This window comes from Hirundo rustica, chromosome 3 (genome assembly GCF_015227805.2).
Source record: "Hirundo rustica isolate bHirRus1 chromosome 3, bHirRus1.pri.v3, whole genome shotgun sequence".
NCBI classification, from domain to species: domain Eukaryota; kingdom Metazoa; phylum Chordata; class Aves; order Passeriformes; family Hirundinidae; genus Hirundo; species Hirundo rustica.
The window spans coordinates 70,779,906-70,796,651 of NC_053452.1; the positions used below are offsets into that span (position 1 = coordinate 70,779,906).

The window sequence follows — 16,746 nt, forward strand, 5'->3', positions numbered from 1 at the left end:
GCTACGAATTCAAAAAATGCTTCAGAGTTTTTACAGCTCCTCAGTGGCAGCATCATTTTCAGTGCCAAAGTTCCTGTCCTACAAAGGCATAGAAGGGTCAGTAGCCTCCCACTGTAGGTCTTGATGCATACTTAAAGAAGCACCATTCACTCTGAAACCCGACATCTCACACAAATGGTTCTGAGTTCCCCATACAGTGAAACTCAGGCACAATAGATCGTGTTGCACAAAAACAGGGACAGCAGCTCTACATGTCTCAGCTTACAAGCATCTCAGGACACAACGTGAACTGGCATCACCTTCTTGTGCGAATTCCTGGAAAAAAACATGCTCTGAAAATTAGTCAAGGTCCAGAGCAGTTGTGCAGGACAAACAGTAAGTTATAGGCTTTCAGGAAACCACATAACTGCTCTCTGCACAAAACCAAACAGCAAAAAAAGATGATAATGTAGGAGCTTGTGAAACACTCACAATAAGACATTCTTTCTCGAGCACTGTTCTCACTTGTCAGATGACAAATTTTAATGTACTAAAGCATATCTAGAACTTAATACGTGAAACTGATAAATCCTCCATGAAGTATTAGCAAATATATTTACACAAGATTGGGGTTCACACAAAGTCGGAAACTTTTGATCTGGATTATGTCTCACATTTAAAGGTATGTTTACCCTGCAAATTTCAAGTAAGAAAGTGGGGTTAACCTTGGTCACAATGTGTCTTTGGAGAGCTGCAATAGGTGCTTGAAGAGACAGTATGGAGAGAAAACAACCCAGATACAGCAGGATTTAAAAGCACTGCTATGTGAGTACATATCAAGACAATTCAGTCCACATTCTTGATAAAACAAATACGGCCCTGGAATTCGGCCCATGTCCTAAAATTATTTCTTTAGAATAATGCATTTTTTCTTCTGCCTTGTATTTTGGAAAAAGCATAGAAACCAATGTGATACAGCATGAGAAAACACTAAATTATAAGGGCAAATTGTCTCCAGAGTGAGAACTGTTGACTGTCTAGACTAAGAGAACAGCTTGTATTAGATATTATTAAGTAATTAATACATTTTTAAACAAAGCTTTGTTTGCTTAAGTATGACACTGTTACTAACGCTCCTTGGTCATACTCAGTCCTCATACGGGGCTCAGGCTCAGCTGCAATCAGGATTTTTGGCACTGCTGGCTCGAGTCTGTCTAGCACTAATGCAAATGTGTGCTCCTGCCTTAACATGGCCTTTAGCAAAGATGAGAGTCAGACCTGCCTTCTTTTCTTCACCTACCCGTGAAAGTTGCACTGTCATAAGCCTACATACATGCAAACTCTTTTTCATTCCCACTCCAAACTGGGCAGTCGCAGCAGCCAGGACGCAGAGTGAAGCCCCAACAGACACATCCTGATGTTTTTGGGTGTTCCTCTATCTGTACTCCCACAGCAGTCTGCCGTCTGTCCTCATCAGTCTTCTGACTTATCTGTTGTCTCCCACTCCTCTAGGGTTGGGATAAGCAGATGTTACCTCCCTGCTCAAGCCCTGGCAAGCAGCCCAGACCTGCCCTTTCTGCTCGCGTGACTCAGGAGCCAACAAACCTCCTGAAAACTCTTTCCTAGGACTGAGTCCCACCCACTGAACACAATCCTGGGAGTGCCATGGCCTCCGCTGCTCCCTAGAGAGAGACAAAGACCTCTGAAGGGATGGGGACACAGGTTGGCCTGGAGACACTGAGCCCTCACAGGCCGAGGGCTGGCTTACGAGGAGCGCCCAGGTAGGCCCACAGCACAACACAGAGCGTGAAGGTAGCCTGAGAGGAAGGTGTCAAAGGACAAAAATGGCTCCTTCGGCAACACTTCCGCCTCCTGTCCTCATTCCAGAGCTCTCAACTAGGTTTTGGCGTGGAGACGTCAGCACAGACCCACCCTTCACCCAGGCAAGGGCAGTGGGTGGAAGGGACGCAGAAGTGGCGTGATCCAGTGACTCACCCCACGGAAATGCACCTGACCGTGGGCAGCCCTCAGGTGTCTGGCAGCCCCAGGCTGCACAGGCACAGCCCTGCGCCCACAGCCGCCTGACCCCCAAAACCGGAGGCACACACTGCAAAGGCCCTGACAACAAGCTGTCAGCACCACAGAGAGCCATCCTTGCTTTGAGTGGTCCTTCCTCCACCAGTTCCTCCGACAATGGTCCATGGGCTGCCTCTACCCTTCTGTACCAGCATGCACCGTCCTCACACCTCTCTTTACACGCAGCGAGTAGAAACCTCACCATCGGAGGAAAATAATAAAGAAAAGCAAAATAATACCTTGCCAAATAAACATGTTCATGTGAGAACCCAGCATTCCATAATTTAGCTCTGAAGTATGTAGCATGTTGTGATAGAGCAAGCAATACACTCAATTTGTTAGCACAAGTCTGTTACAAGAGCTAATTTTCACAAAACCGTTTCTTTACTAGTACAAATCCACAGAAGAGCACTTCTCTGTCTGTGAAGTCTTAAGAAGGTATTTGTAAAAGTATTTAAATAGCCTTTATTTTTAATAGGTACCAGCATACAGATAAAGAAAATTGCCCCAGTAAGCAAAGTCCAGGTAGGACACACACAGAGCTGTTAATAACACATCAATGCTGCTAACTCCCAACCTGCCTCAAATTCCTTGCAAAGCAGTATCATAAGCATATCCATCCTCGAGCAAACGTGCAAGGCGGGTGGCCCAAAGAAAGGACTCTTGCTTCACAGGGCAAGAGAGGCACCTCCTGGACCTCATAGCCAAGCATAGCACCAGGAGAAACCACTCTGGCAAAAAGCAATGCTCTTCTCTAGCCCTACTGGAAGGCATCTCCCTTGCTATTTGACCAGGGATGAGGCAGAGCACTGATGCAATCACGCACTTGTTCCCAACTCCTCACACTGCACTGGCATTGCTTTCCATCAGTCCTGTAGCCTAATCATTTCCACGCTGTATCCCCAGCCAAAACTGCACAACATGCCCTGCACAGCTATGAGCCAGCCCTCCACCTCCCAAAGAAGTGCACCATGCAACCCCTCAGCTGGTGTTACAAGTGAGAAGGATAGAGAATGTGAGGTAGGATACAATGTCCCTGGAGTCTCCCAAGACAGGAATGAGAAACTGGGGTATAGGGAATTGAGGCATGGTTGTTTTTGGGTTTTTTTTTTAATACTGGTATTTGGAAATCAAACAAGTCCTCTTGTTCTTATACCCCTCAAAGGTTTTAGACCAATGATCTGTGACAACCCTTACCCAACACACTGCCCAGGAGATAACTTAGGTACTGTAGTTGATGAATACAGCAAGGCTCCTGCTGTTGTTGGAGATCACTCTCCACTCCAGCGGCGGCCTGATCTCAATGGCTGCAGGAGCCCTGTGGTCCATCATCCTCATCCACACAGAGCTGAAGCTGACCTTTCTGCAGGGCACCACCGTGTGCCCCAGCCACCCCTACATCCCCTCTCCAGCCCTGCACACCTGAACATTTCCTACTCCTTCACCCCAAAGGGGTCACATCACCACAGGACTCCAGGTGCTCCCGCAGCTCCTGGCAGGCTGAGAAGCACAGCTCCTCCTCTGCTGCCTCAAACCGACAAGCAAGAGCTGTACCCACCACTAGCAGGAAATGCTTGGAAACATGCTAGTTTGCTTGGGAAGCTAAGCTGCCAAATAAATGCCAAATACACATGGGTATGGAGTTGGTGCCTATCAGTGGTACAACTGTATCCCACAAGCACAACTGGAACCTCAGGAAACTGGTACAGCCATGAAAGGAAGCATGGGATATCCCAACCTAACTTCATTTGAAGCAAGTTAGAACAAAACATCTCACTCTGAAGGAAAACCCCCTTCTGTAGACAAGCCACTTTTAATAATAAGTGTTAAATGGACTATTCAAGCAGGTAATTAATGTTAATTAACATATGTCAGACCATAAATTGGCTAAATGCACCTCATTTTCCAAGCTTGGTGTGTGGCAATGCTCAGGAAATTGTAACAGAACAGTCTAAGGTAAAAAAACCCAAGCAAATAAAAGGTTAAGCACAATCTTCACTTAACTCATAGTGTGCTGAGCCAGCAGTACAGAAAACTGCATGACTATGCACATTACTTGAACACTTCATTTTGCTCCTGAACCGCTGCGCTACGCAAATATTGCCAGTCCCAAGAAAAGCCACATCAAAAAAAACCCTGCAGCTCTCTGAGCGCTGCGTTATCAGCCAGGCCTTTATTGGGATCATCACTATGTGCGGCACCTCCTGTTCCAGGACTTGGCCAAGCTGTGGCCCTTTCCAGAGCCAATCTGAGAATCGCAGTTTCCCGTGGCAAGGGGAACAAATCAGCAGCAGGAGGATGCTCAAAGCTTGTCCTTCTCCAGACACAGTACCCCCAGACGCACAGGGCTTCTTGCCTTTAAAACAAACTAATATTGACATTTTGTAATGCTGCCCTTGGGCACATTTTCTGTGACAGACATTGTAGTAAGGCTTTTATAAAAAGTGGGAGAGAAACAAGAAGCAGCAGAGACTTCAGTCTAAGTAGCAACTTGCATTAGGAAACACTTTCAGTTTCTCCTTTGGCAAGCTGCCACTACACCAAGACCCACTTTAATTGCATTGCAAATAAGGAACAATCCTCACAAAAGATTTTCCATACTTCCACGCAAAATAGCTGGCTGCCAAAATCTAGCAGGGCACCTTTAGGAGGCTGCCACCTAGAGAAATGCTTTGGCTGCTTATCCTGTTTTCCTTTATCTCCAAGGCAATCCCTTCGGCCTCCCTTTGAAGGCAGCACACCCACCATAATTTTCTGGGGTGGTTTCATGCTCGTTCACCCCATCCACCCCAGGCGAGCTGGCCGAAACCCACCCAGCCGCTGCAGGAGGGTGAGGGGGGGCTGCCCCAGAGCTGCCTACCTTCTACTCAGGGCTGCTACTTTGTCCACATCAGCACAAAGAGCTTTCACAAAACCACACAGCTAACCCTAATCACTCGCCTTTCTAAATGCACCAGCACGTGCCCAGCCTCCCCTAATCTCCTAGGATTACAGCAAAGTAGTGTAGCACCACCAAAATGACCCGAATACAAAATGGCCTAGAGAGCAAGACACCGCTTGCCTCAACAGGACAACACCAAGCAGAGGCAGGATGTCTCAGGGCAGCAGTGCCAGGACATTTCTCCTCTCCAGCCTCATAGCTTCAGATGGTATTTGTTCAAGCCAGTGCAATACATCAGATATAGCTGCCACTAAGGTGATTTAATTTTTATTAGTGTTAACTATGTGCTTTCAAATACACAGGTAAGAGTAGAAGCCAACCTCATACCCTCAAGCTTCCTATTTTAGATAGGCTCAAATTTTAAATATGTACAAATATTGACACTAATAAACCTATTATGGACACCGTCAATTGCTGCATGACTATTTTAGGTAACCTTCTGTCTCTGAAGTATGGAAGGACATTGATTCCAGCATTTATCATGCAGATCTACCTGGCGGAGATAGCATCCAGCAATACCACGTCATCATCGACTGGAAGTTTCCCATTCACATCAAAAATTGAGTTTATCAGAGCCTGTGATTCTTTGCAGCTGAAGACATTCACCAAGGTGATGTGTCTGCATTTAATAAGTCCTTCAGCAAAGATGCTCCTCGCCGTCACACTGTGGATCAATCAGTATCAGTGATTCTGGGAGAGCTACTTACTTGGTCTCTCTCACCATTCTAATAGCTGTCACCTGCCTGCATGAGCTGGGGAAAAGTGAGATCTTTGACATACATTATAGATATGAAATAACAATGTGCACTAATATCTACATATGGTTTGTGCTGGAAAGTTTAAAAAGTCACTTGTTACTATGATACTAAAGTACACTCCTCTTTGATGCAAGACATTTGTTATCTGGTGGTTTCAACCACTGGAACCACACATCTCTTTACACTGCTCAGCACAAAAGTCACTTACAAATGTTTCTGAGTATTTTGTTAAAGCACAACATAGTAAGGCTTTGATCAGGTAAGATGCTTAAGCAGCAAGTTTAAGCATACAAGTAATCCCAGTGAAGTCCCAAGGATCCATTCACGTGCTTAAATCCATGCTCTCTTTGGTAGGTCAAAACTTAAAATAATCTGGTTAGAGCTTGTAACTCAAACCCTTCTGTACAGATGAATAAGGCAACACAAAAAATGTGTTTTAGAAAATATAACAGAAGGCTGGAAAAATATTCTTGATAGCAGTTAACTGGGAAACAGAACCTCTAAAGAAATAAAAAAGAAAAAAAAAGTTTAAAAGTCGGCAGAGGAAAAAAAGAAACTGATGCACACTCCAGTTTTACGTTGCCACTCCTGATAAAGACATTGTATGTCAGTCCGAGGAAGGAGAAATAAGAAGAAAGAGAGTGATGTTACTTCCTTCTCACATCTTTGCAAGAAGATGATAAAAAGACACATCTTGTGTATCAGCATCTGGCTAACAGATTTAGACATCTGTCTACATCACTGGCAAACTTCTCAAGCCTTTTCAAGTCTCAGTAATTAGAGACGAGACTCATGCATTTGCTACACTGAAGGGACTGCAGCCCTTTGGTACATACTGGGCAATAAAACCTGGTAAGAAATGATGAAATGTCCATGTACAAAGTTTACAAAAACCTCTGCTTCAAAGTAAATACCCCAGCAGCTAGTGTTTATCTTTTGTGGGGAAGATGAAGACAACAGATGTAGAACAGAATAGGCTTCTGATATGAAAAACAAATCAAAGCAAATCAGCTACATTTAAATTTGGGAATTGCTGGTATCTCTGTACAGAGGACCAGATTCACAGTCTTGCTATATACACCGCTTAACAAAGAGGAAAATAGTCCCCCTAGTGTACTCTCCATGTAGAAAAGACTGTTTCACAAGATAGTGCTGCAAGAAATTACAAAATAACATTGTGAGAAGAGGTATGGAATTACTTAAGCAGTAGTGAAACTGCGCACCTCTACTACGTACAGGAATAAAAAGATTTTTCAGTCTCCTATTTCACGATTATTGAGGAAAGTGAGTGCTTCACCCTAAATACTTGTGAGGTAAAACCTAGCTTTTAAGTCAGCACACTGGTTTTGTGACTGCATGACTTCGATTGGGTAAGAGATACCTGAATGAGGAAAGATCTAGTCATCGAGGAGCTCTGTAGAAGTACCTGGAACAGTCGCCTGGCACAGTGCATTTCACAAGGGCGAAACCAACTCACCCTGGGATCTCTTCCCCCCTCCAGCGATGTTGAACATAAATACCAACTTTCCCTAAGTATTCAAGACAAAAGCAGATATGGGAACCTGCATGAAAACCCTCTCCAGCGGTTCGGAAGTGTACAGGATTGTACCACAGGACTGCCCGTGGCACACAGGAGTGACCGGAGCGTGGCACCTCTGCAGCACTGCATCGTATACTACTGCCCTAGTTAGCTTCAGGCACTGTTGGGTTAGTCAACGTCCCACCAGGGGTAACCCTGTGTACCCCTCCCTTTCACCCCGTGAGACAGGGGCTCCCCTGGAGGGCCAGGGGGAGGGGAAGCCAAGGAGATTGTTGAGGGTGTGTATTAGGCAAACCTTATCTGAATTACCAGAAACATAATAAATGCCTTCCTAACCACATCTGAAATATTCACTTCTGCTTTAATGCCCTAGGCAGAGAGGAAAAAAAAAAAAAAAAAAAAAAAAGTGCTAGTTATAACTTTAATTTATAGCTCTTAAAATAATTGTTTGAGGAGAATAATCCCAGCTATGTTTACGGATTATGCTATTCGGCACATCTCACTGGAAACAGTATTAAAATTTCATATATAATAACACATAAGGTAATAAGACCAAGTTCTCTTCTTCCCTTTGTTTAAAATAATAATTTTCCCACTCAGTGGCAGAGCAGAATACTGTTAAATGGGCTTGCTGCCTTCAACGATAAATTTAGCTGTGTAAAAATATTCTAAATTAAGACAAAAGTCTTCTAACACAGAACTATCTCCTGTTCATTTAAAGTCTCGGTGTAACTAGCAATCTGAAGAAGTCTAATGTGAAAAGTTGACATTAGCTCCTGAAGAGTTGCATTCATTACCTGTGAAGGAAACAAAGATGATAATAACATATAATGTGTTTTAACACCAGAAGACTAAGATGGAGTACCTATATAAGAGTGTTGCCTCTGCACAAACTAAGCTACTCTCCAGCCAAGAAATTGAAGTAGTCCTCTCCTGAATGTATATGCACTTGAAAAAGAAATCCTAGCCTTGCTAAGGAATTACATTTTCCAGTTCTAGATGCCTGGCAAATTATTAGCTCCTGGCCTATCCTTTGCCCCTCCCAGTATGCCCCTACCACCCACGTACAACTGCACCCACCCTTAACGCGACCGAATGCCTTACCCTAACTTCAGAGACAGCTCACAACCATCAGAGGCAGAATTTGCTGCTACCAGCGTACCTGCATCTCCTGAGAAAGGTCATCCTAAAGGCTTGTGAGAAACTTCTGTACTAAATTATAACTGAAGAATCTCAAGGGATCCAAGTTTTAAACATTTTAATTAGCTCCAAGTACCAGTTAATGCTGCTCAGCAAAGGAATCAATATCAAATTAACAGTATAAATTGTCAGAAAAATTGTGATGGTATTAAGGATACTAATCAATGTAAGCACTTCATGTTATGGCCCAGATTCTGCTTCTGCTAGAGTGAAAAGGAGTTTTGCCACCAAATTCGGCCAAAACAGTGTCAGCCCCATTGTTAGGAAAGTCTTTGCTTGAATCAGATATTGAGAATTTACTGAAAATTTAAAGGACCAGATAAAAATGCTGGATTTGTCATAGCAGCTGACATCTAAAGCCACTGCTCCTGTGTGAAACCAAGCAACTTACGAAGGCACAGGCTGTCATTGGAAGATGTAACCCTTTATCACACTCTGCGTCACACTTGTAAAGTCAGATCAAAATTCAACCTAATACAACACAAAAGCTTTAAAATGGACGTATGGTTTTAAAAGCCTTGTCTTCAACTAGCTACGCCAGCGATAAACTTTGTGTTTGTATCTTCCCCAGCCTGAGACGAGTCTGTCAACTAAATACTTCCTCCACTGTGCTTCATCAGGAAGGTAAAAATCAGAGCTGCACTTCGATTCCTAGCAGCAAGTCCTACTCAGGCACCACAATATGAGACAGGGCTGCTACTACAGAAACTGCCAGAAATGTTTCATCTATACAGTATTTCTGACCAACTTGCATACTGAAAGTTATCACCTGATCCAAACCTAGACAGATTCAAAGAAAAAAAAAATTAATTTCTCTGTAAAAGCATTGAACTTGCTGGCAAATTCACCTTCAACCATCCATTGAAAAACTCCGTGTGAGATGCCGCTAGTATCGGTCCTCAGCTGCAACTGAACCTTGCCGGGATTTCCTTAGCAAACGGTATCGGCACCAAGCAGCACCTGCATTTCTGTACAGCTGCAAGTACGTGACATTTCAGCATCCAAGAGACGCTGACAGACGAACAGGAAAACGAGAAGAAAAAAAGCAGCTCTGGAAATCACTTCAAATGTGCTTTACGTGCAGTTCTGGCTCCTTGTAGGCCTTACAAGACTCTTTCTTGAGGGTAAAAGCCTGCCTGCCTGCAACGTGCTTTTGCACACGCTGAGTAAACAAGCCACAAAATCAGATTTTTTTCCCCCGTCATTTATTAAAACGGTAGTACTCTTAGCTACTCGCTGTCGCAGTGCTGGACAGAAAATGCTGGGCTATCAGCAGACAGTGCTCTCATACTGGCACCGCAGGAATCACAAACCAAGCATTCCCGTGGCTGAACAGCCAGTAACTCCATGCTTTAACTTCATGAAGAAATGTCAAAACTGGAATTTCCTTCTACTGCCTTTGAGGAACATACGGGCAAAAAAATGGGGGGTTCTTGGCAAAAATAATAAAGTCGTTCTGTATTTGAGCTTTGAGACTCGGACTGATCATGCATAAAAGCAATTCTGCTCATTTCCATCTTGAGTTACCTCTAGTGTTACCGTAACTTAAAAAAAAAAAAAAAAAAAAAAAAAAGGCACAACAAAACCCACACACCTTATAAATACTTTTCTTTCTCTCTCTCTCTCTCTCCGTCCCTGCTTATGTGCTTGTGCATCTCAAAAGCCAGCTCCGCTCCAGCGTGTACTCTGCCCCCAGAGTCAATAGCCCTCACCGCTCGCACACAGCAACAGGAAAGAGACAAAACTTTCCTTAATCCCTCCCTTTAAAAAAGCAAAGCCGACAGGACGACCACCACCAGCACGAGCAGCACCAGCGCCCGGAGGGCTGCAGTCGGGGCCAGCCGCCAGCACCCCGCTCCGCGGCCGCATCCTCCACGGGCAGCCCGGCCGTCGGGGCGGCGCGGCGGGAGCGCCGCGGCCCCGGGATCCCGCCTCACCTTCCACCCGGCCGAGCTGTTGCTGTCGCCCTTGTCCTTGAAGTAGGGCACGCAGCGGACCATCCAGTCGTAGATCTGGGAGAGAGTGAGGCGCTTCTCCGGAGAGCTCTCGATGGCGCGGGTGATGAGGTCGGCGTAGGAGAGGTTGCCCCACGCGTTGCGCCGCGACGAGCACTTCCTCGGCGCCGCCGCCGAGCCCCCGCTCAGCCCCCCGCCGCCTGCCGCCGCCGCCGCTCCCCCCGGCGAGAGGCTCGGCCCCTCCGGGCCGCCGCCGGGCAGCGGGGCCAGCAGCCGCGCCGCCTCCTCCGGCACGGCGGTGGTCGCCGCCGCCGCTTCTCCGCCCGCGGGGGCCGCGCTGCCGACGGTCATGGCCGAGCCGCCCCCCTCCTCCTCGTCGTCCTCCTCCTCGGGGATCATGGAGGCGGCGTCGGCGGCGGACTCGCCGGCGGGCTTGGCTGGGCTGGCCTGCAGCTCGGGCCTCTGCAGGGGCCAGGTGCAGGAGCGGGGGCGGCTCTGCGGCTCAAACTCGGGGTCCAGTTCCACGTCCAGGGGCGAGAGCGGGGCGGGGGGCGACGCCTCTGCCATCTTGGCCTCCCCCGCGGGCTTCTGCGGGGCGCTGCGACGGGGCGGGCGGGCGGCCGCCGACCCCGCTCCTCCTCCGCCGCCTCCTCGGTGCCGACGGGAGCCTAGCAGGCGGGGGGCCGCCGGGCGGGCATGCCGCGCTCCGCTAAGGACTGGCCGGCTCTCCGCTGCGCCCCGAGCCCCGCTTCCCGCGGGCGATGCGCACGCCGGAGCTGGGAGGCGGAGGGAGAATGGGAGGGAGGGAGAAAAAAAAAAAAAAAAATTTATCAGATTAGGAGCCGGAGCGGCCGCGCAGGGCGGCAGCACGGGCCGGGCGGTGCCGGAGGTGCCCGCGGCGCTGCCCTCCGCGCCGGCTGAGCGGCGGCCGCTCCCCGGTGCGTGTGTGCGTTTGTTTATGTTTCACTCCATGCGGATGCAGAAGTAGCTCCAGCGGCAACCGTGCTGTATCCAGCCAGGAGAGGATCCCCCCACGCCCCCGGCCCCTCCGCGTTCGCTCCTCGTCGCTTCCGCAGATATCTTGCCTTTTGGGGGGGGGCGGGGGGGTGGTCCTTCGCGCCTTCCGTCGGCAGGAGGGCAGAGAGAGGGGTCCTTTGGGTTACGCCGAAGACTTTTTCCTTCTTCAAAACGCCCTAAAGGGAGCTGAAGTCTTAGCATACATCCAACTGCACACTAGCGTAAACCTGTCACTTTGCGGTGCCCCCAAGCCACACGCAAGCAATCCCCCAAAATCTCTCACAGCCGACGGAGCAGGGGGCAGGAGAAGGCCACCCCGGGGGCTGGTCGGTTTAAAAAAACAAAAACAAAAACAAAACCAGTAATCAATCCTCCTTCTTGCAGGGAAAAAGCAACCACAAGGGAACAAATCAAATCGCCAGTCTTCCAACAGGTCCAGTAGCTTTAAGCCCTCCCTAGGGCTGCCAAAGAGAATAGGTTTTGTTCCAGCATCAACACCACATTCATAACCTCCTTGCTCCTGCTGCTGCCATCTTGACAGTTTTTCCCCCTTCACTTAAGTCATTTAAAAAGCGCAGGCAGACGAGGCAGGGAAAGCCACATCGGGAGGGGCGGGAGGCGCCGGGGGGGTGCTGGATCGACAGCCACCTCCACAAGCGGCAGCAATCGAGATCCGAATTCACGGGAGGAAGGAGCAGCGCTGCTGCATGGTTCCTGCTGCTCCTGCGCCTTCAGCTCCAGAGCCTTCCCTTTAAAGGCGAAGGATGGGAAAACGGCAGAGCGCCCGCTCCCCTTGCGAGCAGCCGGCGAGAGGCAAGCGATCCGCCCGCGCCCAGCCCGTCCGCCGCCGCAGCAGCCCGCCCGAGCAGCCTGTCACCCTGCTCGCCGCCGACTTCCACATCCCTCCTCCTAACAACCACCGGCAGCAACACAAAGTTATAGACACACGCAGGGAGACGCAACCAAACCGCACGGCTCGGCGCGGCCCGCCCACGGGCGGGCGGAGGGCGGGCGGCGCCGCGCAGGAGCCGCCCCAACGGGGCGGGAGCGCCGGGATGGGGGGAGCCGCCGGAGCTGGGCGGGCTTGGAAGAGCTGCCGGCATCGGGCGAGGGCAGCGGTTCGCTGCTCGCTGTCCCTGCGGCTCCGGAGCCCTGCCCGGCCCGCCCGGTGGAAAGCGCTCAAGCCTCTCCGAGTATCCGGTAAATCTTTCCAAGGATTGTGTTAGCCCTGTTTCTTTTCTGTACTTGTTTCCACTGGTCGTAAGTTATTGGTGCATGAGCTAGTCTGGTAAACTTTTAAACACAGAGTCTAATTTAGTAATACTTTGAAAACTTTCACTCTGCCTGTGGGTGATGCCAGGAACATGTTCAGACGTGTCCACACGTGAATATAATCCCTCTGTACCTCCTCCTTGGAGGCCATGCCCTGGCAGAAAGCTCTCCAAAGCAGCTCACTTGAAGATGTAGTTAATTATGGGTTCAATAAAGGGGTGACCCACAAAAACAAGGAACATAAAAGCTATCAATATAGATGTAGTTACAAATACTTTACATGGCAACTTCTATGTATCTGTTCTCTCCCGGCTTGATACTGACCCAGACTGTGGACTAGATTTAGTCCAACAGTAGCATTGTCTCTGAGACAAGAAACAGACAATAGCATGGACTGAGAAGCAGGTGTGCTTCTGAAGCATTGCTGGATAGAATTAGCAGACAAATTAAGCTATCCCTGATGTATTGCATTATAGACAAGTAGAGAGATTTAAAAAACAGTTTGATTAGAAAAGAGCAAGGCCCTGATCCTGCATGCCTTACACATCCTGCTAAGGCCCTGAGGATCAAGCAAGGTTTTGAATTCAAGTGGCACTGAAGTTAGGAATAGTTTAGTGTGATTTTATTACAAGGGACAGCATTTCAGCATGCATACAATTAATCCATGGATATCTAAATATAGCAGGAGACACTGAATTAGTCAGAATGAATATAGGTTCAAGTAATGGAAATAATTTTCATTGCAACTTCATTTTGGGTCACAATGTTGAGTGCCTTGCCATGGCTTTTGTTGTAACATGGCCCCTACAAGAATGCAAGGCAGCTCAAAAAGACACCAGCCACTCTGAATTGTGACACTGGCATCCGTGTGTATGATTTAGCAGTAGGTAAGGAGGAAAACCACAGTGGCATTGAAGAGCCAGCAACCAAGTTCAGACAAAAAGGCGTGGTGAGAAGATGCTTAGTCCAACACCACATCTCCAAGGAGCCTTTCCTTGTGGCTTTCAGCAGTTAGCCAGAGAAGGCTGGCTGTGAAACTATGACTGGTGCTGAGCCCTTTCCCAAACTACCTACTGCTTAGGGCTGATTTTGACCACTGCAGCAACCTCCACATGAAGCGCATCCTGAGGTTCCAGGGAAGCATAGCACTTTGACCTTGGGCTGGGTTACAAGCAGCAAATCTAGTTCTAAATGATATTATCATCTTCATTTATTTATTTAATTGCCATTGCATTACTCTACAGGCACTGCTATTAGGTCTCATTGTACTGGATGAAGGCCCTGCACGTGGTTAGAAATGCTCCACTCCCTGGCAGAATTGCCGTCTAAGTGAGGCAGGAGAGGGCGGGAGAAAGGAAATAAGTAAGTAGTAACCCTATTAAAAAGATGATGGACTGAGGCACTGAACAATTACATGACTGTACTGAGGTCACACAGGAAGCCCATGCCAGAACTGAGAGATGAAACTGGATCACCTGAGTGCCAGCCTTGAGCAAGGTTAACTGTCCTCTTCAGAATTCACTGGTTTATCAGTCGCACAACCTTTATCACAAGTTATGGTACCATTTCTTCAGAGCTCCATGCACCACGTGTGTGCTCATGATAATGCAGTTTAGGGGCGTAATTAAAACCATAGTGTAATTGTTCTTACATATTTTGTTTATGAAAAGTGCATGAGCAATACCGAAAAGACACAGGAGCTCTGCTTATTGTCGTTCCATGGCTGGGCCCACTGAAATACACATAAAAACTGATCAAAATTAAATCTAAAGCCTACACAATTTTCAGTCTTTTCCTTTAAGTACTTTCATGCCCCAAGGGTGGGATTTTCCAAAAGGCTCCCTTTATGGGAGTTTTATCAGTGACTTCAACAGGAATAAAGTTAGGCCAGCCCTCAGGCCATTTGAAAGCTGGCTCATTTACTTTGCCTACTTAGACGGCAAGTGTTCTAGGGCAGGGCTGCATCTTTCCTCTGCATCTCCTTTTATCTACTATGGCTGCTCAAGCTGATGTGGGGAACGTGTGTGCCTATCACGGTATCTGGATTATATGGCTCTGGCAGGGTCACAGTCACATGGCAGCTAGAGAAGTGCAGGTGACATTTCTGGCTTCACCTCTCATGCAAATATCTTAACTGCAGAAGCAGGGTTGGAGCTAAAGTCTCATGGGGGGTGGTAGACCTGGAATTTCTTGTCAGTACAGCATTATGGACATCTCCTGTAAAGTGTACTGCCGCTCAATAAATGAATGTTATATTGCACTTAGGTTAAACAACAGCTGCATTGTCTACGAGGACCTCACACAAACAAGCATATCATGGGTTGTTTTGTAAGGCACCTGCAGCCCCGACTCTGAGCCGTTTGTGCCCCCTGCAATAACCCTGCGTACTCCTCCCATTCACCCCGTGAGAGAGTGGCTCTCTTAGTGTGTTTTTGTTCTTCCCACTGTTCCCTACTGTGTCCTTTAAACACAGACTGGGCAACAGGCAATAGGATTTGTGGCTGATTCAGAGCAACCTGGATGCTGATGATTAGAAAGAAACATCATTTATAAAACAGCCAAATTCGTACCCTGAGACTAACTTTTTGACCTAGTTTGGCTAAAACTGGCTAATGGTTTCCACAGTTGTCACGGGAAGATTGGCTGACTGGCAGACACAGAGCAAGGGTCCAAATCATGCCCATGGAATCTTGATGGGTTTGCCAAAGATGGCCACAGATTTCTAACTATAACATTTTTCCTGAAGTAATGAGCAGCAGCTTAAAGATCACTTCAAGCTGACTCTCAGCATTATTTATGAAGCCTGCAATACTGGTATTTCCCTGAAATCCCTCTTCTTAGTGTCCCATTGAAGGAGCACCTCATCTTCCATTTTAAACCAATAATGAGGTTCTTGATGCACCATGGATGTGACCCATAAATACTTTGAGGGCCAGGAAGAAAGATAAGAGGTGGGGAAAAAGAAAAAACTAAGGGCATATTTTAAACCCTTTTTAAAGAACCTGCTCTTTAGGCTGCTATTGCTCAAGAGCTTGCTTCATAATTTTTAAATACTCGTGAGTACATGGAGTTCTTGACTTTATACTATTAGGGTGCAATCAATTTGCTTAGATACAGCAAGAAACTCCACCTTTTTATTTTTATTATTCATCTTGGATTATATGAAAGAATTCTAACTTGTGAAGATAGAGAGCTCTCCCCCTTAGCTTGGGCCGGTCTGAGTGACCAAACGCTGTTCTACCCCGCCACTGACTCGTTGTGCAACCCGGCCGTGTCCACTTCAGCCCGTCTCGGTTACCCCATGTGGGGTTAATTATAGCCACTTATCGCTTAATTGCACCATCATTATAACTTAACACCTTCCTGCGCCCACACAGCGCGGGGAGAGGGAGCGGCAGCGCCGGCCCCGCCCCGCCCCCGCGCCGGCCCCGCCCCCGCCGGGGCCCCGCCCCCACCAAGTTAGGCTGCGCCGTGCGAACTGAATGATGTCATGCTTCGGGACCGCGCGTGACCGCCGGGGCCCGCCCTCACCGCCCATTGGTCGGCGCCCGTCGCCCGTCAGGCCAGCGACGCCTCCCATTGGCCGGCGCCTCCGCCCCGCCGCCGCCCCTCGGAAAATAATAAACAATCGAGTAAAATGCGGCGCGGGGCGGGGGCCTGGGTGGGTTCGTGCCTCCTTCCTTGGAGCTGACCCTCGCTCCGAGCCCTGCCGGCAGAAAAGCTTTTCCTAAAGGTGCCGTGGCGTTCGCACGAAAATCGCCTTCAGCCAGAGGCTACCGCTGCACTGAGGACCAAGCAAAGCCGTCTCCCGGCTTTCCCCGATCCCCTTGTCTCAAAGCTAAGTTGTGCCGGGCTGCAGGTGCCCTCCAGATGTGGGCTTCGAAGCAGTGGAGATCTGTGTGGGGTGGGAGGGGAAGGGACTGGGTGGGTACGCGTCTGGCTGCCAGGTGTGCCAAATGCCTAGAGATAGGGCACCGACAGGGAGACCTGGAAGCCACACCTCGGAAA

At 48.3% G+C, this 16,746-nt stretch overlaps 1 protein-coding gene across 1 annotated transcript in view; it reads right to left on the minus strand.

Moving 5' to 3' along the window:
* Positions 1-11,122, minus strand: part of FOXO3 (forkhead box O3) — an 88,606-nt gene extending 77,484 nt beyond the window's left edge. The window contains exon 1 of the mRNA XM_040060525.2: positions 10,432-11,122. Within this exon, the coding sequence (XP_039916459.1) occupies positions 10,432-11,016 (585 nt within the window). The 5' untranslated portion in view covers positions 11,017-11,122. The remainder of the gene's footprint in view (positions 1-10,431) is intronic.
* Positions 11,123-16,746: the final 5,624 nt, after the last annotated feature.